This window comes from Crassostrea angulata, chromosome 10 (genome assembly GCF_025612915.1).
Source record: "Crassostrea angulata isolate pt1a10 chromosome 10, ASM2561291v2, whole genome shotgun sequence".
In the NCBI taxonomy this organism is placed as follows: domain Eukaryota; kingdom Metazoa; phylum Mollusca; class Bivalvia; order Ostreida; family Ostreidae; genus Magallana; species Magallana angulata.
Genome location: NC_069120.1, coordinates 47100175 through 47125633, shown reverse-complemented (window position 1 = coordinate 47125633; position 25459 = coordinate 47100175). Strand labels below are relative to the sequence as shown.

The window sequence follows — 25459 nt, the reverse complement described above, 5'->3', positions numbered from 1 at the left end:
GCTACCTCAAATGATTTTGTTTATGACCCCATTTAGGTGTTAAAGGGTCGGCCCCTAAAACACATTCGTACAGATATCTCAAGAACGGTTGACATTTCATGAACACTTGTTGAACAAAATATGTTTAAATTAGCGAGACCTTTTATTTGATATCAAGAAAAAGGGGCTGGCCCCACAAATTAGGGGACAAAAGGGCTCTAATGTCTTTTTACAATAACTCTTTACTGAACAATATTTTGTTATTAATTATAGAAGCAAAAATTTTCAGTGTACAGCTGTTCATCTATACAGTACCATACCTAAGTCATATATTACGTAATAAGGGGTTTCAAGGGGCCAGAACTCAAAACTATGATCATTAATATCTGAAAAAGGAGAAATATTTTAAAAAGCAACGTAGAACAAAAGTTGTTCAAAATAATTTTCTGAACAATATAAAACCAAAAATTTTGTTGTTAGTGGCCCCGGTAAGGGGTTAAAGGGTCGGCCCCTAAAACACATTTGTACAAATATCTCGAGAACGGTTTACAATTCATGAACACTTGTAGAACAAAATATGTTTATATTAGCGAGACCTTTTATTTGATATCAAGAAAAAGGGGCTGGCCCCACGAATTAGGGGGTACAAGGGCTACTAAGTCTTTCTATGATAACTCTTTTCTGACCAATAATTTGATATTTATTATAAAGCAACAAAGCAGCTTTTATTAAGCTTTATTTAAAACTGAAATCCGTTAGAAAATCAGACGATGCATTACAGAGATATCGGGGTCTAAAAATTGATTTTTCCAGAAATTTTGTTTCCGCGTTCTTGGTTTAAAAAATAGCGTAATGTTTATAGTAAAATTAACTCGTACCAAAAATAATTGTTAAGTCGTGCTTAAACACATTCGGATTTTTTTTAGCTAAGTCGTTCTTGGAATCAAAAAGGTTTTTGTTTATTCGTACTTAAAATCATTCGGGTTTTGTTAAGTCGTACCAGGAATAATTCGATTGTTTTCATCTTTTTATTTTAGTTCTCTTGTTATTGGTTTAAGAGCTCTGCTTCTTACAGGAACTTCCAGCTTTACTTCTGACATTAACGGAAGACCCACTCGTTGCTTTGCAACGAGCTTTGCTCTAGTTTTTTTTATTTTCGCTAAATTTTTAAATATTATTTTGAGTAAAATTCCTGTTAAATATTTTAAAATTAAACTTTTCATCGATTGTGGAACCCTAGTACCTCCGATTATTTACCTACATATATCTCTGTATTTTTATTTGAATATTGTTTTAATTTTATAAGTCATTTTAACACTTTGCCCCTGAGCGTTAGAATACAGTCTATTTTATGAATCTTGTATTTATATGGGACTTTTCTATCTTACATATTACTACTATTTACTAATATTTTCCAATCTAAACTTTTTTCTATTTTTATTTACTTGATTATCTGAATTTCTTAAAAGAGAGAAATAGGTAGAGATCACGAGACCAATTTAAAGCTGAGTTTTCAAATTGAAACATTTGTCCTCTTTTTTGAGTTGGAAATAAATAAAAGAGTAAACAATATATTTTAACCCTGCTTGAACCTATATGTGTAATTGAAAGAAATATATATCTTTATATGATTGGGTAAACGGCGTCACTATTGTCAAAAATTGATTTTAAGAAGAAGAAATACCTCGTTGTTGTTAGCACACACGTCGTGGTTTATGTGTAACCTATTTTACCAACAAATGCTTAAATTGAGTTATTTATTTATTCATTATTATTTTTTTGCTTTTTTGTACAGGGTTAAGTAGTTACCACTATTATTTGAAAAAAACAAAATTGGCCTCAAATTCTTCTTAATTTATTCAAACTTCAGTGAATAACACTTTTTTCATGCGAGTAGAAATGGAAATCAATGTAAATGAGCATGCGATCTCTAACTATGTTTTGACAATGAAAAGACACGAGGCGCGTCTTATATAACGATAAGCATGTTTTCAGAACTAATTATAGACAATGACTGGATTTATTTAATGTTCTAAACAGTTTTTATGTAATACGCATTGATCTCATGAAGTTACAGAATATTTGAAAACATTTGTAATACCAAAATGAAAATAGAATTTTCAAAACATTGTCAAATAAATTTCAATCAAAGTAGATTTTGTTAAATTATTCATGATCAAGTAGATTATTTATTAAAAATGTAAGCTTAAAATGGTATCTTCTAATGAAGTTTGTTATAAAAATGAATGACTACGAAAATTCTACATTGACAAAGCTCAAGCATTACTTATATTTACTCAATCAGTAAACTCGAATCATTTTAAAATTATTCATCGTTACAAAACTTAAATAAGGCAAATAAATCGTTTACAACCATCAAATAAACACTATTCATTTTCCGAATTTACAATACTTAGTATGCAAATTTTAAAAAATATATGTTTAACATTAAAGTTTTTTCATTTAATCATTTAGAAATCATCGTCATACATGTAATCATAACGAACTTTTTGATTGATGCGTTTGTTTCAATATGAGCTGTACACAAATCTTAAATATGCAGTCTTCAAAACCCATGTACCGGTTCATTGTGTAAAATCTAGCCTTATTGCATTTTCATCATACTACGTCCATTTAATTTGGAATCCTTGATTGATAAAATGTTTCACGGTGTACACATGCGGTACAGCATCTAGGCGTTCGCATAAACACTGTCATTCTGTAAATATTCTGCTACCGCACCGTAACACAGTTGATATTCCTCCTTAAACATTAAGAAAAAAATATTACGAATACGTTACGTCATCTGTTTTATCTGATTGTTACAACCATACACAAAATCATACATAATATACCATATTCTTGTTTTCTTTACAAAACTGTTAATTTAGATTAACGTTTGATATATACTTTTATGAACTTCTGCTAACGATAATTCATACCAGACTTGATAAGAACTCTGGTCTCCGTGTCTGAAGCTGTCGTGTGATGGTGAACAAATCCACTTCTTCGTCCATCATCATTTGTTCCAGGGCGTTAAATACAGCACAGAATGAACCACACCGTTTGGCACCATCACTGTTAACACACAGACAATTACTCTTCAAATCTGTACTCTTATATGTTAGTTTACATTTATTAGTAAATAAATGGTATTAATATTTTTAAAAATTTCAAATGATTTAAATCGCAATTGTAAGGTATAACATTTAGCTGAAAATAAACAGTGTCAATATGTAACCTAGAGAGAACTAAAATTCTTCCATCAGGATAAGCCATTTCTTCCTTCTTTGTATCTTGTATTAGGTTAACTAATATGCTGGCATTTTCGATTTCATTCTCTTTCCACTGTCTACACTCAAGTATAGTAACTGGCATGCTTCCACCTCCCTGCAAAAGTAACAGAGTAACACAGGGACTTGCGTATTATCATACGTTTACTTGAACTTTTGTGTACATTGTTAGATAGATAAACAGTTTAAACCTTGTGCTGCAACGTAATGTTAGTCCTGGCTATGGATTTAGTCTTTGATTTCTCAGAAATGGCTGTGATAAATGACCCCACCGTTCTGCTTTCATGCTTTGTTGGAAGCCAGAGAGAAGTCTTAAAATAAAAAAAAATTAAATGCACATGTACCTATTACCTTTAACTTCCATATTATCCAGAATATCACTTCAAAAGTGAAAATATATTTTGGAAGGTTCCTACAGTATAGTATATTTTTTCACTTCGTATATATAGTCAAAATCTTTACCGATTCCACCTCCATTAAAGAATAAAGGGATACAATGGTAGGAGTGTAGTAGGCTTCCACAAGTCTCAGGAAGTCTTCTGTGTAGTCTGGGAGAGGAAACTGGGCACTGATAAATCGGTCGGTTATTGTAAACGACTGAAACAAAATATTGGAAGAAAGGTAGTGCAATCAAATTTTACAATCATTCACCATCAAAAAAATCCTTTCCACTCCCTTATTTATGTAACTATGAGCTTCTGGAATTTGAAGGGTCGTACAAACCGAATCAATCTTATACCGTTTATTTGTACCAGGAGGATATTAATTGACGGTAATTGACACGTGCTGAAAACTACAAAACCTTCGCCCGACTACAGTCACCATGGTATACGAGGTAAAAGAGACTCTTTAAACGGAACACATAATCACTTCCTTTATAAATTATAAATGGATTGCCGATTCTGGTTTATTTTATTATGAACCGACATAAATATGTCAAATGACCCCCTTCCCCCTCGAGTTGCCTTATTTACAGAATGAGTTTAGTTTGTAGCAACTCCTGTGATCAAATCTTAAAAAAGAACGCAAAATATAAACTAAAATAATAATTATAACTATTTGAAAACCTTTGAACAATTATTGCATGGGAGAAGTAGAAAAACATTTTTTTATCAATAAACCTGTCCAATAGAATCTTTGTGAAACCTGCATGTATTTTTGACAGTAAATACGCATGCGTAATAATATAGAAGGTGGAACCCCGTAGCACGTTGCAATGTATATATTTTTGGACCAAAAATAATCATTAATTTTAATGAAATAATTGAATTTATTTATTAATAGAAAAATTAGTAATTTTCTGAAAGTTTATTCATTTTTGAGTAGTACAAAAAATATCGAACCCGATTGAAAAAAATTTTTCAAGTCGGTTCTTTTGATAAGATGCACATACTGTGTCTTTAAGCCAGGATAATTTCTTATAAATAAACATGAAAAATTAAACAATCTTAGCATTTTTAATTATTTAACACTACACGCATAATTAGTCAGAACGTTGCTTAGAAAAAGGTTACCTGTAAAGAGACTGCGTTGTAATAGGTGTTTTTATTTTTCGTGTTGGTTAACGGACAAAGGTAGCATTCAACTGTATTGTAAAAAGAAATATTTTTAAATTACCTTTACAATCAAGTTTATTTGTAAACAAATAAACCATTATCTATTTTTTGGTAAATAATATTATACCAATCTAAGCACCAGCCTTTGTCTTAAAATGGTAGAATATGTATAACGATGGAGTTTCAAAGTATTATGCAAAAAGGTTTTATTATAAGCCTAACTCGTTATATGCTTTGAAACGTAAAACATCTTAAGAACAATGTTCGAATTACATTCTTTATTATGAAATCTTGATGAGATTATAATGAATACAAAAATACCTGGTAAGACACTTGGCACATAATTCGCCGATATGTTTAAACGTCCTGATTTATAATCTTCTTGTGTGTATTCTTTTCTCACAGACAAAAGTTCCTAGGTAATGCATTAAATACATAAATATTGGTGATATTACAATGAATAAAGAAATGAAAATGGTAAATTTCATTCAGCATTGATTACTTATTTTCACTAAACAATTAGAGAAAAAATTTAGAATGATTATACGCTAAAATACCTCAAACTCCACCACAATGGGATACGTGTTGCCAGTACCTTTGATACCACAGGAATCCTGAAATTCTTGTAGAAATTTTGTTGATAATATAGTACGTGGTCTTCCTCTAAAAGACTCTCGTAACGTCAGGTACACTAGTTTGTACTGATCCTAAGAAAACGACAGAAAAAAGATAATAAAACTACTATAAAAACACTAAAAAAGAAATACTTGGTACTACGTTTATTTGAGTTTTAAAGAGCATCAGCATCTTTAAATCAAATTACTGTTGATTTTAATGTTGGAGAAAGAATATCAATAGCAAATTTGACGTCTAATTACTACACAGTTATCGAATTTTAAATCACAACAAATGTTTTTAAAATATATTGAATATTCATTGCGCAAATATTGTATATGTGATTTTGATAATATATAGAGAAACAGCAAATATAAATAGACAACTTTGCTTAATTTCAAACTATTTCAAAAAGATGATGGCGAAAAAGTAAAATTCCTAATGTACGATTACAAAAAGAATTTAAAATCAAATCGGTCCGAACTCGTCTCCTCTTTTAATTTCCTTTTATCAATTTGTATCCTGAATGATATATGGTTTGTTAATTCCAGCAACTTTGTAACGTTATCAAAAATATATGTAAAACTTTCTCATGATAATGTAATCTTACCTCTGCTTGGATCATGTTCATCCTGGCATTTCTCATCCTCTCAACATACGTAGGAACGTTCACTTTTCCAGTTTTATCTCCTTCCTTATACAACGCATCTAGTGCTATAAAGGTTCCAGTTCTGCCCGTTCCTCCACTGCAAAACGTACAATACGGTAATGCTTTACTTTGGACCAGAGAGAGAGAGAGAGAGAGAGAGAGAGAGAGAGAGAGAGAACCTGCAGTTGACAACGATGCATCCCTGAGGATGTTCCTCTGCAGTTTTCATCACGTGACGATGGAACACTACTAGACTGAGTGGTTCTGGGACCCCGTGATCTGGCCATTGTGTGTAGTGGAACATAAACACGTCTCGCTCTGTCTTATCCTGAGAATTTGATGATAATAAACACATATTAAAAAGGTCACTTAAAATGAAAAAAAAGTCAGTTCATGTATTTGTATCTAGTTAACTTCAAAAAACTTGCATGAATTAGACAGTTAATTATTTTTTTGTTCTCATCCCTTTAGAAAGATTTATGAAATTAATTTATTCAATATAATAGTTTTTGTACATTATGATTTACACTATGAAATTTATATTACTTCAGTTTTTTATATTGCAATATTTTACGGGAATATAGATTATTCCTAATGCCACATGACATGGTTTCATGTTTTTCAGTATACGCAAAGAATTGTATTAAAATTCATGAGATGCATTTTGCAGGTTTCTTTTTATTTTACACAAAATCATGCCTTTTTAACTGCAAAATGCCGCAATTATAATATTTTACAGTTCAAATTAACCTTCGCAAATACATATTGTATATATTTGCATTATACTTATACGATATCGTATAAAGTATAATAAATAATATTAAATTCAGGTTATAACCACCAGTATTTTAAATAACTTACGGAACTTGTGTGTACTCTAAGGTGTCTTATGACATGCTCGGCATATATTCTCTCTGTTTGACACCGAATGGTAATGTTGCCATTCGTTTTAGTATCGTTATGGTCTGGCCAGTACTTTGCAATTTTTTTCTGAAATAGATTGAACAATCCGAGAATTAAGGAAATAAGTTACGAAAATGTCAACACTCAATATACATGTGCATTATATGTACATTTGAAGATGGTTTGTTTTTAGCAGGGCTCTGCTGAAAGCAGGGTTTTGGGCATTTGTTACTATAAATAGCACAACTTCAAAAATAAGCAAAAAACCAAAGAGTGTCAAAGTAAAAGCTTCCGTTATATCAAATAGTTACACAAAGAGCCATGTTTTGTCAAAAGTGTTGGCATTTTGTTGGCTATTTTTTTTTAGTTTTCTTATTAATAACGTGTCTTAAAAACAAGACTCTGAATTTTAGACACATACAATGCGCATGAATTTCCATGAACTACTTTGCTGCGCGTTGAAGAAATGGGGATTGAATATATAACGCTTGTTGCAAAATTCAAGGCAGCAACTGTTGAACTTTTTTCTACTCGACCTACATATTTTTGTTTATAGCCGCTTACAAAATTTGGTCGCTCTCTGATGCTTTGCCGACATTAAAAGCCTGAGAGAGAGAGAGAGAGAGAGAGAGAGAGAGAGAGAGAGAGAGAGAGAGAGAGAGAGAGAGAGATTTCTAGTCTTTACTGCACAATATGCATAAAGACACACCAAAAGAGCTTCAGTACTGTGATTATAACAGGTATCAAAAAAGTTGAAAAACATACAGAATTGGCCTCGTTGGTATTTGTGAAACAAACAATGATTCTTGTGTTTTCTTGCCACACCATTCTCCAGAAATCAACGACGGTACTTTTTTTTGGTCCTGATTAAAAAGGTAAATGAAGTAAGTTCATATCATCAAAGTTGATGCAATTCATAATTTATGTATTTATTATAGTGTATATTACCTTGTGTTGCTATGTAAGATTTCTTTCCAAACACATCCTGTTCAATTATATTTAGGATTATTGCAAAAAATAAAAATAAAAATAGCAATATCATATTATGATAAACTTTACAGTGAGCAATGACAAAATTAGACGACTGTATATTATTGAAAAAATGGGCTATAAATTGTAATCTCTATTATATCATTAGATTGTATTCTTGTTCGTGATGTCGACTGACCTCAATATAGTTGGCGTTTATGTAGTCCGATTCATTTGTCGAGGTGTCGAGTACAACACGGGAATGGTCATCTTAACATGCAGAGATTAATAGAAATATCCAGTCAAGGATTTCTCATACAAAAGATGATAATTTTTTTTAAAATTAAAAACCCCCACATATAATTCAAAAGGTTTTCTAAATCAAAATTAAAATATTAAGATATATAAAGTGGTATACACATGTGTATAAAGCAGAAATTGAATTGACATTCTTTGCGTTTGCCTCAAAATTTATACATGTGTATTTACTGACGTATTATTCTCTGAAATTAAATAATACAATATTTATGATAACTTCATTTCGATATTGCATTCGTCTCTTCCTAAATACAGTTACATCTAAGTGGGTGGTTATCTAAGGTGTATCTATAAACAATATCGAAAAATGAATGTATTGATCAAATGATAAACTAAGATTTGATAAAAAAACAAAATCGGCACAACTATTTTTTAAACAGTTCACCTACAAGGAAATATCGTAGTGTATTTATTCTTCGACAAGTTTTCTTGTCGTTTTCCTTCAGAGCATGGATGTAACTCTCCTCTTGCAATTGCCTGTAAAAATGTTTTATGAATATTAGTTAAGGTTTTGGCCATTAAAATCATTGATTATGCAAACAAAAACCGTATAACTGATATTCAGGATAACAAAAAATTTGACACTTTTAAATGATAAATTCAACATACCTTGTATTCTTCATCCAGTTTTGTATTGTTGATTACATTGAAATTTTTCATTAAAGTTTCTATGCTCATAGATGTTTTGGATGATTTAGTTTTTTTATTTCCAACTTTCTCTGTAGTTTCGGTAGTAAATTGTGCATTATGGTTTCCATTCTTGTCAGCTCGCTTACGTTCAGCTACCAAAATGGATGAACATGAATACACAATGTTTTATTATTAACATAAGATACAAAGCCTATATTCCTAATTTGAAATGATGAAATCTTACTATAAATTTATGTGGGTTAAATTTTATAAATATACATGTATATTAAATCAGTAGAATTTTCTAAATACATTTAAGTATGAAAAGCATAACATTATCTTGAAAAATTTTCAAAGTAAAAATACAATACGTTTTATTAATGTTTCGTCCATATTAGAAAATCCTACACTCTTCGTTTCTTTCTTGGATTTCTTGCTAGTATTGTTTCTCAACCTTAATCAGAAAATGATTATAATATGAACAAATATATGAGAGTGAAATTTGCATAACCTTAAAAATGGTATTTGTATTTGTTACAGTAACCTTTTTGCTAATAAATATGATTTGAATTAGCAACATTTGTTAGACATTGTAATATAGCATCCGCATGATACCTTAGAAACAGTATCCCAGCAAAAATTATTAGAACAACACAGGCCCCTATTACTCCCCCTGCTATCGCTCCTGCATTGCTAGATTCCTTTTCGAGAGTTTTGGTTGTTTCTAGATGAAAATAAAGCATATTTGGTTTGTGTTTAAGCTTTGTTTTACTTGTGTTAATTAAGTACATATTAAACTACTTTTGACAAGAATTCATAAATGTTACGTAAAACGCTTAGAGAATCGGGTTCGGGCAATTGAAATACTTAAAGTGCGAAGAAAAATGAATAACGTTTCATCCTTCTTTAACCTTATGTACCGATGAATGTAACTATAGATGTGGAACTAATATAACGGTTGTCAGAAACAAAAGCAGAATGATATATATACACAATTCTGAGCTTAGACAACTTCATGGAATACATCACATTTGTACATGCAAAACGAATTTTTATTTCATTTTTACAATTTTTGTCTATCTAACAGCATAACAAACTTGTTTGCTATAGCATTGAATGATTTATCTGCTCACCTGACTGCAGTTATTGACACGACGACGTCAAAAATAAATCATTTAATGCTTATATTTACGTTCCCTTACTGAAGAAATCAATTATTTACTTAAATAAATCGATATAAAGTGCAGATCACGGAGGGAGTGAATAAGTAACAGCAAGAACAGCTGTTTTGTAAAACCGGTTTAAACTGGTTTTCACATAGACTGTTGAGATGAGATCCACGAGCATGAAAATAGAATCCACGATAAATAACTCTTGAAATGTTGCTTTTAACATTAAAGTCATATTTTTTGTTGAATAATTATAAAACATGGTGTTTTGACAACATTCATGAATTACATTTTTTTAACCGATAACATAGAAATCACTGTTTGAGAACTACTTATGTAAATTACTCGTATATTCATACGCAGTGAATAGGTGTTGCATTTACAGGCATTTAAACATCGCAGAATTTAATGAAAAAACACAGTAGAATGTAAATATATTTGAATAAAGTTTAAAAACCTATATCTGATACATTTTTATAATGAAATTGATCCTAATATGAAGTTAAAAAACGTTCATGTTCGTTTTATATTAAACACAATATTTTCTATATTATTGGAGATTTAGATTATTACATATATATCTGCTTCATATATATTCATCTCTTCGCCTAATGATTAGACTGATCCGATGAATATAATACAAAAGTATTAATTAACCACAGAAAGGTATCACTTACTTTCATTACAGTATTGATATCCATTCTGCTCATCTTTGCAAGGACATGATCCGTCGACAAAATTACATATACTTTCATCGCAAACAGCAGAACAATTCCGTTCACAGTTAGGTCCATAGGTTCCAGAAAAACACGCTTTACAAAGTATTGTCTTGTTTAATTATGATATCAATAAACCATATTCGTTATTTGACTGATCAGTAAACTTTCACTTTTCAGATGGTAATCAAAAAATAGTAGTTATAATTAAATTATGAGAAGTTTTTCCAAATTGCATTTCAAAGAGTAAAAAATAGTTTTTATGTACATACTAGTGTTGCAGAACATTCCTACATATCCTGGCGCACAACCATTAGAGCAAAGTCCATTTGATGAATTGCAAGGAAGATTATTTGAACAGTGTCCATTACACTGATTTGTACAATTTTTTTCATTTTCACAACCTGTAAGAAAAAAACAGATAACAAAATATATTATGTTACAACTATCAATCATTTCCTCGTACATCGATTGTTAGTTGAGTAATTTACCTACTGCTAATAGATTCTTGCATTTGTTTAAAGAGGCTTTATCTTGATTTTGGTCGATTGTTTTCCGTCTTCATTGTTTACATTGCATGAGTATTGTGTTTCTGATACTAAATCAAAATTTGAGTGTCAGTAGTAAATATATAAGATAAATACGAAACTAACATTTCTCTCTTAGGTGAACAGCACTCGTTCATTGTATTTGTTCACGTTGATTCGAGAACTGGTAAACGTTCTTGATTCAAACTGACTTCTCATCTGTTTTTATTTTTGATTTATACAAACAGTTACAAGCGTTTATATCATACAGTTTATGGCTTTCCTTTTTAACACTCAAAATGTAAACAAAATCTGATCTTTGATTACATAAAAAATGTAAGCCGTGTATCTCGCTTAGAACACAAAGCCGACACTAAGACTTTAGATAACTCTTAGAAAAGTCAAGCGAAAGAATTGTAAACATTGACGATTTGACCAAAATTGTGACCATGTTTCTTTATCAGACGTGTCGAAATCTTTACATTTTAGGCACGATTTGTCGACCGCACTGCTTTTAGTGAAAACTAATCTAAAACATAGAACTTGATTAAACACATCTATACTTTAGAAGTTGGTATATATTACTATTTCTTTACTTTCACTGTTGTTAATATTTGTTCGGACAAGACTAATGTATATTTCATCCCCCCCCCCCCAAAAAAAAAAAAATCTTTGTTATATTTCTCTCTTTAAAATCACCAATTTATAAGATAGAAGTATGGCAAAGCATATTTTGGTATGTTAAATCATTGCTGTTGGTTTTATTATTTAATTTGTCATTTTGTTGATCAAACTGAAAAATAAAATATGGCTTTTGATGCCTCGTAATTGTAGACCAAAAAAAAATCCAAATTTTACGAACATTGATTTGAATTAACAAATATCCCATTAATTTGAAATACCTGTGTCACACATATCGCCCGTGTATCCAGGTTTACAGCCAGCATCACATCTTCCTGTTGTTATGTTACATGCTTTATCATTTAAGCAATGTCCAGTGCAACTATATAGACATGCTGGGCCATATTTACCCGGTGGACATTCTATACAAAAAAACCCAATATCATACATTATTTTCTTTGCATTTGTTTACTAGTCAGATTATCAAAATCAGTATTTTGTGTTTTTGTACACATTAGTCAAAATCATATCAGTGAATTTGGTCTCAGAACAGCCATAACTTGGTCACAAATTACAATTAAACGTTAAATAATCTTCATAAAAGTTATTGTATTAATTTTTTAAAACCAAACTTTGTCTGTCTGTCGACCTTCACACCACCATATCTATGATAACAAACAAAGAGTTAAAGTAATATTTTGCTGCCCTCAAAGACAATTTGTCCTGCCGTAGGTCTCCTTTTCTCAGTCAAATATTGTTATGTTTAATAACTTTTGTAATATATTTAAGAACAGCAATCATGTTTAACACTAATTTAGATATTTGATAGTGACTTCGTCTTTTTAACTGTGGGTAATCTATGTTAAATTAACCAGTCGGAGCATCTCAAGAACACATAATATACACTCACTCATCGTCATTTATATGTGTAACGTTTAGGGGTATTTGCTTTAAACAAACAGTTTTATTTCTTACGTTTGTTGCAGTTAACTCCAATCCATCCATCTAAACATCCATTGCTACACGTCCCGTTGATATGATTACATGGTTTGTTGTCTTTACAATATCCACCGCATGGTAGCACACAACTGAAGCCGTAAAATCCAGATTCACACTCTACGCAAAGTAATAAAATATAACTTTTAATATACATAAAAAACATATCAATCCGCAGAGCTCATGAGATCGAGATTTAACTTTTTTCTTACTAGTTTTACAGAAATCTCCTATCCATCCAGGTCCACAACTGAAACAGGCTCCATTAGAAATGTTACATCTTGTTTCCGGACAATTGTCTGTACAGGGCTTGTCGCAGTTATTGCCATAAACATCAAGCTTTTTACATCCTTCATAACAAATACATAATAAAACTGAAACCAAAGTATATCATTTTTATAAGCTTAACGATTATAGGTTGATCATACTTTTTTATTTTTATAACAAGAGGCCAATAGACATAAATGGTCACTTGATTACCATAGCTCATACACAAACTTGTCCAGGAGTCTCATATATGCATTTAATTAAGTTTCATTCTGGAGAAGAAATATTAACATATTGTAATGACGACCACCTTTTTACCTGAATTTTTTCAAAAAGGGCCATGAAACCTTTACATGTAATTTTTAGCAAAAAACTTAAACATAATATCAGAGTGCATGACGTGAAAGACTGATAGAGAGGTTTTCCTACATTTGTGAACTTTCAAGATAGGTTTTATGTTTATATTTTTAATATATTAATTAACACAAGGTGGCTAGTATTATTGTTTTATTTAAAACAAAATCTCACCCCCATTTCAATGGGCAGACAGATACTCTCCCTGTGAGCATTGAGACAAAAAATGCTTTGAAGCTATTATATTGTGTTTCTCATTGGTTCTGTTCAAGCTTTTCAATGTTCAACCTTCACTGGCATTTAATCACCATTTGGCATAGATAGCAAAATCATCTTACATGTACTGCTTATGGGTGGTTTTGGTTAGCCAATTGTAACTTTACTTTCATCAAATCTACTTGTTTTTTTAAATAGTTCAAAATCTGTTTTGTGCCAAATGATTAGAAATACTTGCATAACTCTTGGTCATACATTTTAATTATACTATATTCAATGCTTAATTACTAAATTTGAACACGCAAAGCATGATAACTCCATAATGAAGAAGCAAGCGGAAATAACTCCATTAACTGTAACACCCCCCCCCCCCCAACTCTTTCCAAATGCTTTCACAATATCTTTCTATATCTATCTATAAGTTTCATAGATAGCTTCATTTTTTCTCTTTTCTAAAGATATTATTTAATCATTTCATTCATTGAAATTCCTTTATGATATGATAAGACAAATATATACCCCTCTCCCAGCCATAACCCTTGCCTTACAGTAGACATGAAATATTATTAAAGATTGCAGCTTAGTGTTGGTTTTTTTTCTAATTATGCAGTCAGTTTTTATTTTTTATCAGTAGACGTTTCTTAAACATTATATAAATTAACACTAAATGATCATTTTACACACACTTTGCATTAGGAACCCCTACCTTATACACTATGTGCGTGTTTTGGTCCCTCCCTCGATTCAAATCACTACATTTAGTGACATAAAATTTTAAATGTTAATAGATAACTGTATTTTTTCTTTCTATGGAGTCAGTTTTTATTCAGTCAGCAGAAGTAAAGAAGGCGACTTTTTAATCATTAAGTGCATTAATACCTTATGACTTTTTTTGGCCCCGCCCTAGAGTCAGAACCCCTAGGTCGGAGGACTTGAAATTTATGATTTTGGTAGAGGGCTTTCTGGTCTATTGAATTAAGTATTCAGTTTTCCTTACAAGTTTTTGAAAGTAGAAGATAATTTGTTATCATAATATGCATTAACACTATACATCCGTTTCGGACCCACCTTAGAGTCAAAACCCACAGTCCAGGAGACATGAAATGTTTGGGAGCAGAGAAGAAGATTTAAAAAAAAATTATATTTAACCCCGCCTGTGGCGCCCTGGAGGTGATAAGTTTATGAATTTAAAATTTAGATTCCTCGTACTGAAGAGATATTTCACAAAAAATGGTAAAACATGGCTTTGTAGTTTTTAAGAAGAAGAAGTTAAAAATGGAAATTAGTTATGTACGACGACGGACGAAGACCAAATGCAATAGGTCATCAGAGTGACTAAGGTGACTAAAAACTAAATTTGTTGATGTTTAGGCGAAAGAGAAAAACAAATAAAGTGTTACATTGATAACTATGTTTAATACCTTACAAATGATAAAATAATATGCTTTCAATAAAGGAATTAAGTGTATGGGTAATAAAAAATCTTCGTTTTCAGGTTTTTCTTCAAAAAGGAATATCTAATCAAATTGGGAATATAAGTTGCTACTGTAAATTAAAAACACAATAAAAACCCGTATGGCAAATATTAACTTGCACAGCAGATCAGGACTAACAATTTATGGACACACTTCTGATCAGAGTAAATTTACATCCACTTATTGCAAAAGTTATTTAAAAATAGAACAACATTTGATCCAACAATGTGAATACATGTGAAATTAAATGAAGAATGATTGAGAATCTTATTGCACAATTCTCTTGAACCGTCTCCATTTGCTTTATTATTTTAATGGTCAGAATCCATATATCTTTTAAACATAAAGTGATGAATAATAAATTATAGGATACATGAAACCCGATAATTAATGTATATTTAAAATGAGAATGAAATTATGCTTTTTTCTAAGAATGAAATTATGCTTTTTTTCTATTTCGTCTTTGTCTCTATTTGAGAAACTAGTTTATTTGTAATAGAAAGAAAGCATTTGGAAAACCAGTGCTCTATTTGACCTTCCTTTCCCTGAATTACAGTCCTGCATTAGAAAGAGAAACTTTGAATAATTGAATTTGTGTTTTATGGGAATTAAATCAATCCCATTTCTCTAACAGTAACTCCAGAGTCATTAGTACTGGACTAATAATCCCGTTGCTGAATCTGCCTAAACATAACTTCCCAGACACGGTTAAAATGACTAGGGTTTGGGGACTAAGATGGTTGTTTCAATTTCTTGATAGTTTTTGCCTCTAGGTTTAGGTTCACGTTCTCTTAGTGGTTTGACGTTACGCAGTAGAGTTAAGACAGCCAATAAAAATATCGGCAAATCTTTGTGATGAAAACAAGTATGCTTTAGTTCAACTGTCATGTCCTTTTCAAAATCAATAACAATCACTCAAATGCAATATATTTCTAAAGTATATATATATATATATAACAGTACAATATTTTATGGTCATAGTGGTCACGTGAAATGGCAGTCGCATGGTACATGCAGATGTACTTGTATTGTGAGGTCATTTAAAAAATCAATATTGCAAGCGCATAATCATGTGAAAATTAATAACTGAATAATAAAATAACTTTTTATTTTGAAAAACGTTGCGAACTTTGTTAGATAAGATTATTAGTTAGTAGAAACCGTAATTTTTAATGCATAAGTTGAATAATTGAATAAGGTCACAGGGTTAATTTCATTAAAAAAATAATTAATTTGTAAGATTTTACAAGGATCGTAGAAGTTTTTAAGTCACATAGCATATTTCAAATTCACATGGAAAAGTTTGTCAGGATCAGTTAAGTGTATGCCCTTGCAATTAAGTGATTTATTTAGGTACTCATCCTTAAGATATACAATATTTTACACAAAACAGAGGTTGCCTCTTTATACGATGCATAATTATAACAAAATAAAAAGAAGAATATATAGGTAGCATTCTACTAGTCATAATGTTAAACAAAATATTCGTTTATAATTTTCCGTTAATCTATGACACTTATTTTTCTTCGCTAAAAAACTGCTTGATAGCCTTCACTGACTTCATGCGTCATTTTGAAGCATATGACGTCACATTTTGAGGTACAGGGAGATCGATATCTCGCTTATTTTTCAGTGTGAACGATATAACGGACATTAAAATTGGAAGTAATAGCATTCGTTGTTTTCAAATAAAAGATTACCATAAATTAATTTTGCTAATAAATAAATTAATAAGTACTTCTTAGGTTTGTAATATACTGTGATGTCATAATGCACAGTTCCCGTACTTTTTGTCTGAACGGAATTTATTGACAGCCTTAACTGTGCTGTGTATCGTACATACCAACAATTATTCTGTATCTATGGCATCGGTGTATTGTCTTTCGATTAAATAAAGAGTCTCATTGCTATATCTGATACCTGTCATTTATTCCTGATGACGAACAAAACAGTACATCCTTAAATATATATCACTCCCCGCATTACGAAAATCAAGAAAACAAGCATGTTGAGCCACAACAGTCACGAAAACTCTCATTCCTCTTCCTCTATACTTGACGCTTTTCATTTTTGAAATCTATAAAAAACTGCAATTCTTCAATAAAGAGTACGGAACATAAGCGACGGATTTGCACATTTGCACGATCTCTTGCAAACTCCAATTATCTTACTATGTGGTTCGAATCAAAATTCGGGTTATGGCTGGGAAGCTTGCTTTCCAGTCAGCTTAATGAAGCTTATTCCTGCAAGATTGTTAGAACTGTCTACTCGATGTATGCTTCAAAAATATCTCTAAGGCAACAGCCGAGTTAAATGGTTTCACTTCGCTAGCAGTACAAGTTGGCGCCCCTGCGGGTCTGTCGTACAGCGTGGTCTTTAACTCCAAGGACTTTTTGACTGATTTTGTTTCCTGAAACATTTGGTCCACACGACCAATGACAATTTGTGACTCTGTGTCACCAATCTGTGTCATTCCATTTCGTAGCATCCATACGGCTAAACGGGTATCCATTACATTAGGGCGTCGTCTTTGAGTGATCACGTGTAATTAATTTATGTATAGAATTGGTAGCATGAAGTATTGACAGAATTTTTTAAAGAGATGCTTACCAGTTAAAGTATGCGATGATACTTTTCCGTTTGCACTCGAACGCGAAGACTGATAAGTCAGTTAAGTGTAATGAACCACATTATCATTAGTTCTTGTTTACCATACTCTTCATTTTAAATACAAAAATAAGATTTGCTGAAACTTACAATATGATTTATAACTCTTAGCTGTCTTGCTAATTATATTATAATCAACTAGATGTCCTGTTTCAAAAATTGAAAATGTGCTCTATCATTAAATCTGAGTATAAATCTAGCAGTTTATCTCATTGGTCATTTTGACAGCAATATTAGAAATGCATGAAGGATTTACAAAGCATATCTGATTCCTTGAATGTTTCAATAGCTCTACATAATAAAGCTATGAGAACTAAATACATGATAGGACACCCACCCCCATAATTCCTTAGCTAAGGCGACCATGTACCGCTGAATTAGTTTTAAAGCATTTGAGCTGTTGGGAAAAAAAATTATCAAAATTTCTACATTAGAAACGTTTTTGTTTCTTTTTAATATTTTCACCGGTCAATCTCATTAGAAGTTTATATTAAGATTTGATTTTTCAATCGCATTTTAAGCATTATAGGGCGATTAGGTACGTTTCTAAAGCTGTGTTATTAGTTATCTTTAGCTCATATGGTCTAAATTGAACAAACAATTTCAACATTTTTAACATACCTGTCACCGTTACTTCACACAACTCCATAAAAACTGAATTTTTTACGTAATCTGAAGGATAGGTTGTCCTAGGTTGCCTCTCATTGTAAAATATAACGTATCGTCCGTTTGTTATACAGTTTGTATTGAAATCCAAGAGAGGTAACACTGGTCCGTCCTTGTAACAGAGGTATCCGTCGTGTCTGTCAGTAGTGTTAGACACATACAACGAAAACCCGGCAAAACGACCCCTCTGTCTTTGGGCTGTAAAATGCAATAACAAATGATTAACAAAAATAAATAGATATTACACTGAATATTATATTACGATTTCCAGTGGCTTCATTTTATTTTTCTTTACTTATCCACACGGATTTCTCTAAAGCATGCATGATCCCGATTTTTTTCAAAATTTATTTTCTTCCATTTTAATGTTTACAACAGTTAAACTTTGGTTTGTTCATAACTTACTGTATATAACAAAGGAACGAGAAATTATTTCTTACCACTTCGAAGCTTTAAAACTTTTAAATTCTCTATATTTTGTTTCAAAAACTATTTATAATCGTCAAGGGAAGAAGTAACTAAGGGGGTATAACTTTTTATAAATAATATGGTATTTAATATAACTAGAATAGTAATACAACAAAACGTAGAAGAAATTTAAAAAAAACTGTTAAAACTTATTATAAACACGATTTAACAGCTTCTTTATAGTGTTTTCCTTTTTTTTTTAATTTTGTTTTATATATTGTATTTATTAAGTATCAAAAATCTAAAAGTAAACCCAATGGGTCACATCACTCACCTGAGCAATGATAGACATAATAAAATCAGCTTTCTGGAGTCATATACAAAATATCTTAACAATGTCTTATAATAGATCCTGTATATGAAAATTTCCCTGCAGACTCTAATGTTTATTATTGACCCCCTTTAAAAAGAATAATTTTACAGTCATATTACATATTGAGCATTTCAGTTCTCGAGAAAATGATCAGACTTTAACAACTGTTTATATATGGATTATAAACCTACATCAAACGTTGAACCCCTTGTGAGGCCAAAGAATTGTCCAGGGGCCAGAGTCTAAACAATTTTAATTAGTCAACAATAAGGTATACATTTACTCAGAATGAAAAAAAAATCCACTGATGATAATAAAAAAGCATCTATTGTGTGTTAAAGACCTATGATGGTTGTGCTAATTTTCACTTTTAAAAAAGTAGGTCAATGACCTACTTTTAGAGATAATGGTCATTGAATATTTTTTGTAAATTTAAGAAAAGTCCCTAAAAATTTTACACTATGATTGAAATTTTCTTATTTGTGAAAATAATACAAATTGCCAAACTTTTTTTAAAAATGAAATACAGCTCATAAATGGCAGTGACACTAAACAGACACAAAGCAATAAGTTTTGATTTACAATTTTTATGAATTTTCCAGTCCGAATTTCCTCTACCGGTTTTCATATTCCAACCCTTTTTTGATTCAATTTTACAAAAAACTGAATGATGATAACACTTTATCATTAATAGCATTAAATTAGGTATAATGACCTTACTCTGCAGGCATAAAAGTTATATGAGGTCAATGATCAAAATTTTGAGATATGGTGTCTTTTATCGTTTTTAAGCATTTTTTTTATATTGTTGTAGTGTGAGCCATTCGAATATCTTAACAAAAAAGTGAGATAAAACCAACAGAAAATATGCAAAATTATGTTAACTAACAAATTAAATCTTAACTTTGAATATTACAGTACTACCAAAAATATTTTAGTGAAAAACAAAATCTGAAAATTTTAGCCAGAATTTCCTCAGTTTTGCTAAAAGTCCAACTTTGCGTTAGCCTAATTCCATAACTTGGTAAAAATATTGAATGGTTTACCAATAATAATTCATTTCATAAATATTTTTAGTGTATAGAACACATTTTACTCATGACATTGAACCTTATAACAATCCGAATTTGAGAACTCAAACACTGAGTAAACAACGTCCATAATTCAAAATGCTTGCAAATAAGTAAAACCATATATAATAACATATGAGTTTTTATGGATAATTTAAATGTTTTCCTTTGTAAAATTAGACCCCCCCCCCCCCCCCGTGGCTCAACACTTATCCTGATGATTATGATTTTGACAAATTCAAAATCTACACTATCTGAACTGACTTTTTATGCAAATAATTTTAAAGTTTATTTCCCTATATATTCCAATGTAAAAGTTTAAACCCAACCCAAACCCCCCATTGTGGCCCTACCTCTAACCCCCAGTATCATGATTTGAACATACTTGATTTTTTCATACCCGAGGACGCTTCCACACAAGTTACAGCTTTTCTGCCCCATCGGTTTCTGAGAAGAATATTTATATCCCCTCTCAATTGTGGCACAACCCTACCCCTGAAGTTCATGATTTTATCAAACTTGAATCTACGTATACCCTAACGAGGATGCTGTCATACGAGTTTCAGATTTTACTGACCGATCGGTTTCTGAGAAGAAGATTTTTAAAGATTTTTCTCTATATATTTCTGTGTAAAAATTTGAGCCCCCATTGTGGCCGCAACCTACCACTAGGGATTATGATTTGAACAAGCTTGAATCTACACTACCCGAGGATGCTTCCCAAAAGTTACAGCTTTTCTGGCTAATCAATTTCAGAGAAGAAGATTTTAAAGATTTACTCTATTTATTTTTATGTAAAAATTCAACCCCCCTTTGTTGCCCCTGCCTACCCCTAAGGGTCATGATTTGAATAAATTTGAATCTACACTACCAAAGGATGCTTACACATAAGTTACATTTATTCTGGCTGAACAGTTTCAGAGAATACAGTTTTTAAAAAATTTACTCTCTCTCTCTCTCTCTCTCTCTCTCTCTCTCTCTCTCTATATATATATATATATACACTAGACTTTGACCCGTGCGTGCGTGGGTTGACATACATGTATATGATATTGGACATTTACGAAATAGATACATCATCACACCATAGTGTTGACATTTACAGAACTAAGCTTTAAGCCTACAATAATGCTATTGATTTCACTACACTTTGTTTACTTAGAAAAATCTGTCTCAAGACAGGTTTTCAGCACAGTTAAAATGCCTCCCATACATCCGTAATGAAGCAACAAATTGCAGAATCGCTCCGAAACGATTTTTGAGAAAATAAATGAAGCCGCATTTAAAATAACAGTCAAATTATTTATAACAAACCATTTTCAGGTAGTCAATACCTTTCATCTAAAAATTTAATTCATATTGATGAAGAATTCAACACAACGTTTTTTACTCGCTTAATTTTCACACAATGCTGACACTCGGATCTCTCTGGATGTTTCATATTGAATGCACTGAGTTAGAGTTATTTCCCGTATTTTCCTTAGTGAACTGAATATATAGCAGATTTCCAAAGAAAATTTACACGTATTTCTATTATCGTTTCTGAGTTTACCCATGCAAATGTGATATTGTGGAAGCATAAACTAAAGAGCCTCCCTTGATTTAGTGAGAATGTAATGCGCATGCGCAAGATTGTAAAATAAAAAAAAATCCAGATGATTTCCGGATTTTTCAAAATATTTTCGCTGATTATTAATTAGCGATTGAGAAAAAATAAAATAAGAAAAAATAAAAAATAAAAATAAATTGGTAATCTTCAAGTACCATTGATGTTTAGAACAAAACAAAAGAAGTACTCTTCCGATTTCTCGGTATTAAAGACCAAAATTCCAGTCTATTATATTAATATAGTAGTATAGATATGTATTTCTATGTAAAAATTCGCCCCCCCCCCCCACCCCTGCATTGTGGCCCCTTTCTACCCCTGATGATCATGATTTGAAAAAATTTGAATCTATACTACCTGACAATGCTTCAACACAAGTTACATTTTTTCTGGCTGATTAGTTTTATCAAAGAAGATATTTAAAGATTTATCTATAAATTCTGATGTAAAAATTCGATTTCCCATTGTGACCCCACCCTAGGCCTTCCCCTAAGGATCATGATTTGAATCTACACTACCTGAGGATGCTTCCACACAAGTTTCAGTTTTTCTGGCTAAATAGTTTTGTAGAAGAAGATTTTTGAAAATACCAACAAATATTCAATGATTTTTTATTTATCTCCCCTTGAAAGAGGTCGTGGCCCTTCATTTTAAAAAACTTGATTTTCCTATACCTAAGAATGCGTTGTGCCAACTTTGGTTGAAATCGGCCCAGTGGTTCTCGAGAAGAAGTCAAAAATGTTAAACGTTTACGGACAGACAAATATAGACGGACGGACGGACGGACACCGGATAAAAAGTGATCAGAAAAGCTCACTTGATCTTTCAGCTCAGGTGAGCTAAAAAAAATTGAACGAACCTTATTTACATAAAAAAAGTGTGTGCTCTGTATCCTGATTTAAATTCAAACCTGCTATCCAAACTTGGATTGACTTTTTAAAATGCCTTATCGGAACATTGTTAACTATGAGATTTGAAAATAAATCATGACTAAGCCCGTTAAATGTATCTGGTAATAAGTAAATAGCAGTTGAATTGGTAAGCATGATATAAATAACAGTAGAAAATTATATTGGTGTATCGTGTATCTCATTTTCAATTATCAATTTTGCCTTACTACACATGTACATCTGTCCGTATTTTTTGAATTGTATTCTGCTATCCTACACATTATATATACTTAATATATCAATTATCTTTCTGACTATAAATTGTACATATGTTCATTCATTGAATACTTACAATACCCATCATAGTTTTTAAACTGTATCCTGATATTGTACACATTGTATCTATCCCCAAGGTCAACATGCCACCAGGTACTCTTATCCTGTGAAGTAATTCCAATTTCTTCCATTCTTGTACAGGTTTGTATTTTTCTATCGACAGCATTAATAGCAACACACGCTGGGCAGCTAGTTGACGTTTTGTACTGCTTAGCGATCTTATTTGCTGATAAATCATCTGTAAAGGAATCGGTCAACACACTATTTAAAAATTATTAAGATTGTATATATATGTGTTTTTTAAAAAACACATGCCTATAATAACAATTTCGAAAAAAAAACTCTAACAAAACGATTTCAAAATATTTTATAAGCACATTATTCTTATTTAAAAATATGATAAGTACTTTGAGTTGAAAATGATATAAGATTCTGATTCACTTATGCTTATTATGTTCCAAATGTCAAACTTGTTAGATCTAATATTTAGTTTTTAATGCATGCATTAAGAAGGTGACAAACTAGTCTCTTTTAACATAGAATTTCTTTCACAAAACTAGCGACTCATTATTTACACAATAAACCTAGATAATCCCACAAACAATCATCTTGTATTTTTTGTTCACATGTTTATTAGATTTAAGGTTTTGGTATGAAGCCAAGTAACCATAAATGATAAAATACTGTAGTTATACGGGATTCTGTTAAGAAACAATTATGAATACCCATTTTAACTACATTGTAGATATAAACGTATTATCATTATTATCTTAGTAAATTTTTCCCACGTACTGTAATATTTAGCCCCGGGCGAAGCGAGGGATCTAACCAACGGCAAAAATATGTTCAGCAACATATTTTATTCATTTCCCAACTAGAAATTAAATTTCGTTGATTTTACCTGTCTATAAATTTCTTTATATAAGTTCTATTTAGATCATGATTATAAAAGTTTAAATTGAAAACATTCAGAACAGTTGACTGAAATGAGCAATTTAAATCTAATAATATCAATAATGATTTTTGTTCATTTTCAAGTTGCTATGGAATTTGGTCAGAAGATAAGAATATTTAATTCACGTTCAATGAGTTATAAGGAAGAACTGTGTGAAGAAAGGATAAGAATAATTACATGCATTAAGAAGAAAAGGTGAAGGTTCATTTATGAAATTTTGTACATTTGTCTTCTGTGACGTTCCAACTGTAGTGATCTTCCGGTATCCTTTAAAAAGTTATTTCTGTATTATGTTCTGTTTCAAGGTCAATCTATAGATTTTCCAATATAGCCGGATTTCATTTAAGCAAAATAAACCGGGAAATATTGCTTATTTATCCCGTTAGTATTTTGGGATTTTTTTTCTCGCCTGCTGTTTTTTCGTTTTAAATTAATTTATTCCGTTATACAGTGTTTATTCACTCGAATTGACATCATTTGGGGATTTTTTTTCAACCCAAGAAGCAATAATGATCTGTTATGACCTAAATTGATACGATGACAAAATCACTGAACCGTGAAGCTTTACATTAGTACTACGCTATGATACTTAGAATTATTGTATACCAAGTCATTTAGTATGTAATGTTCGAGGTGTGAAACATGTACTAATGATAGATAACAATATCCAAAACAAGGAAATACAATGTATTTTTCTTAAATAAAACGAAAGTAAACATACATTAGTTACATTCAGAGTACTATCTTAATAAAATGTGTACTTACCATACCCACTAGTTACAATACAGGTGAAGAAGGCCCAATTAATCCCCAAAGTTCCAATATGCATATTATTAAATGGTGTGTTTTTCAAACCAAGGAATTTCTAGTCGACTATATACTGAACAGGTGAATCAGGAAGTTATTTGACACGATAAGGTGGTAAACTTCAGTCAAATATCAGCGTTTTGTACAATTGTACAATCGATCTTTAAATATTAACAAGATGTTCTTGTTTTTAGTACTAAGCTTTCCAATATAATAAAACTTTGATGAAAGAAGTTAACTCACTTTTCATTATGAAATATATTTTAAAACAGTTATAGAAGATCATAAGTTCAAGTGAAAAATGATTGATATTGTCTCCTTCTAGATTTTACTATTATTTTTTTTTGCAACTTTCATGCTTAACATGGTTATCTTCCAAGAATGAAATCAGTATCATCTTGTAGACACTTTTTGTATTTTTATTTTCA

The 25459-nt window shown here is 31.0% G+C and overlaps 1 protein-coding gene across 2 annotated transcripts; it reads right to left on the bottom strand.

Annotated features, from left to right (window-relative positions):
* Positions 1 to 1817: 1817 nt before the first annotated feature.
* On the bottom strand, positions 1818 to 25124 carry LOC128167936 (receptor-type tyrosine-protein phosphatase epsilon-like). Of its 2 annotated transcripts, XM_052833932.1 has the most exons (26): positions 24990 to 25124; positions 23286 to 23507; positions 18542 to 18784; positions 13154 to 13291; positions 12921 to 13061; positions 12227 to 12367; positions 11070 to 11201; positions 10759 to 10893; positions 9528 to 9636; positions 9284 to 9366; positions 8892 to 9064; positions 8672 to 8759; positions 8164 to 8234; positions 7944 to 7980; positions 7761 to 7858; positions 6954 to 7082; positions 6272 to 6420; positions 6054 to 6189; positions 5386 to 5535; positions 5150 to 5243; positions 4787 to 4857; positions 3735 to 3869; positions 3464 to 3583; positions 3221 to 3369; positions 2922 to 3057; positions 1818 to 2743 (listed from the first exon to the last, which is right to left on the bottom strand). In XM_052833932.1, the coding sequence occupies exons 1-26, from the start codon at positions 25051 to 25053 to the stop codon at positions 2672 to 2674; spliced, it is 3216 nt and encodes a 1071-aa protein (XP_052689892.1). In that variant the 5' UTR covers positions 25054 to 25124; the 3' UTR covers positions 1818 to 2671. The 2 variants fall into 2 exon arrangements, with proteins under 2 accessions (XP_052689892.1, XP_052689893.1); XM_052833933.1 differs by lacking the exon at positions 23286 to 23507 and having other exon boundaries at positions 24990 to 25121.
* Positions 25125 to 25459: the final 335 nt, after the last annotated feature.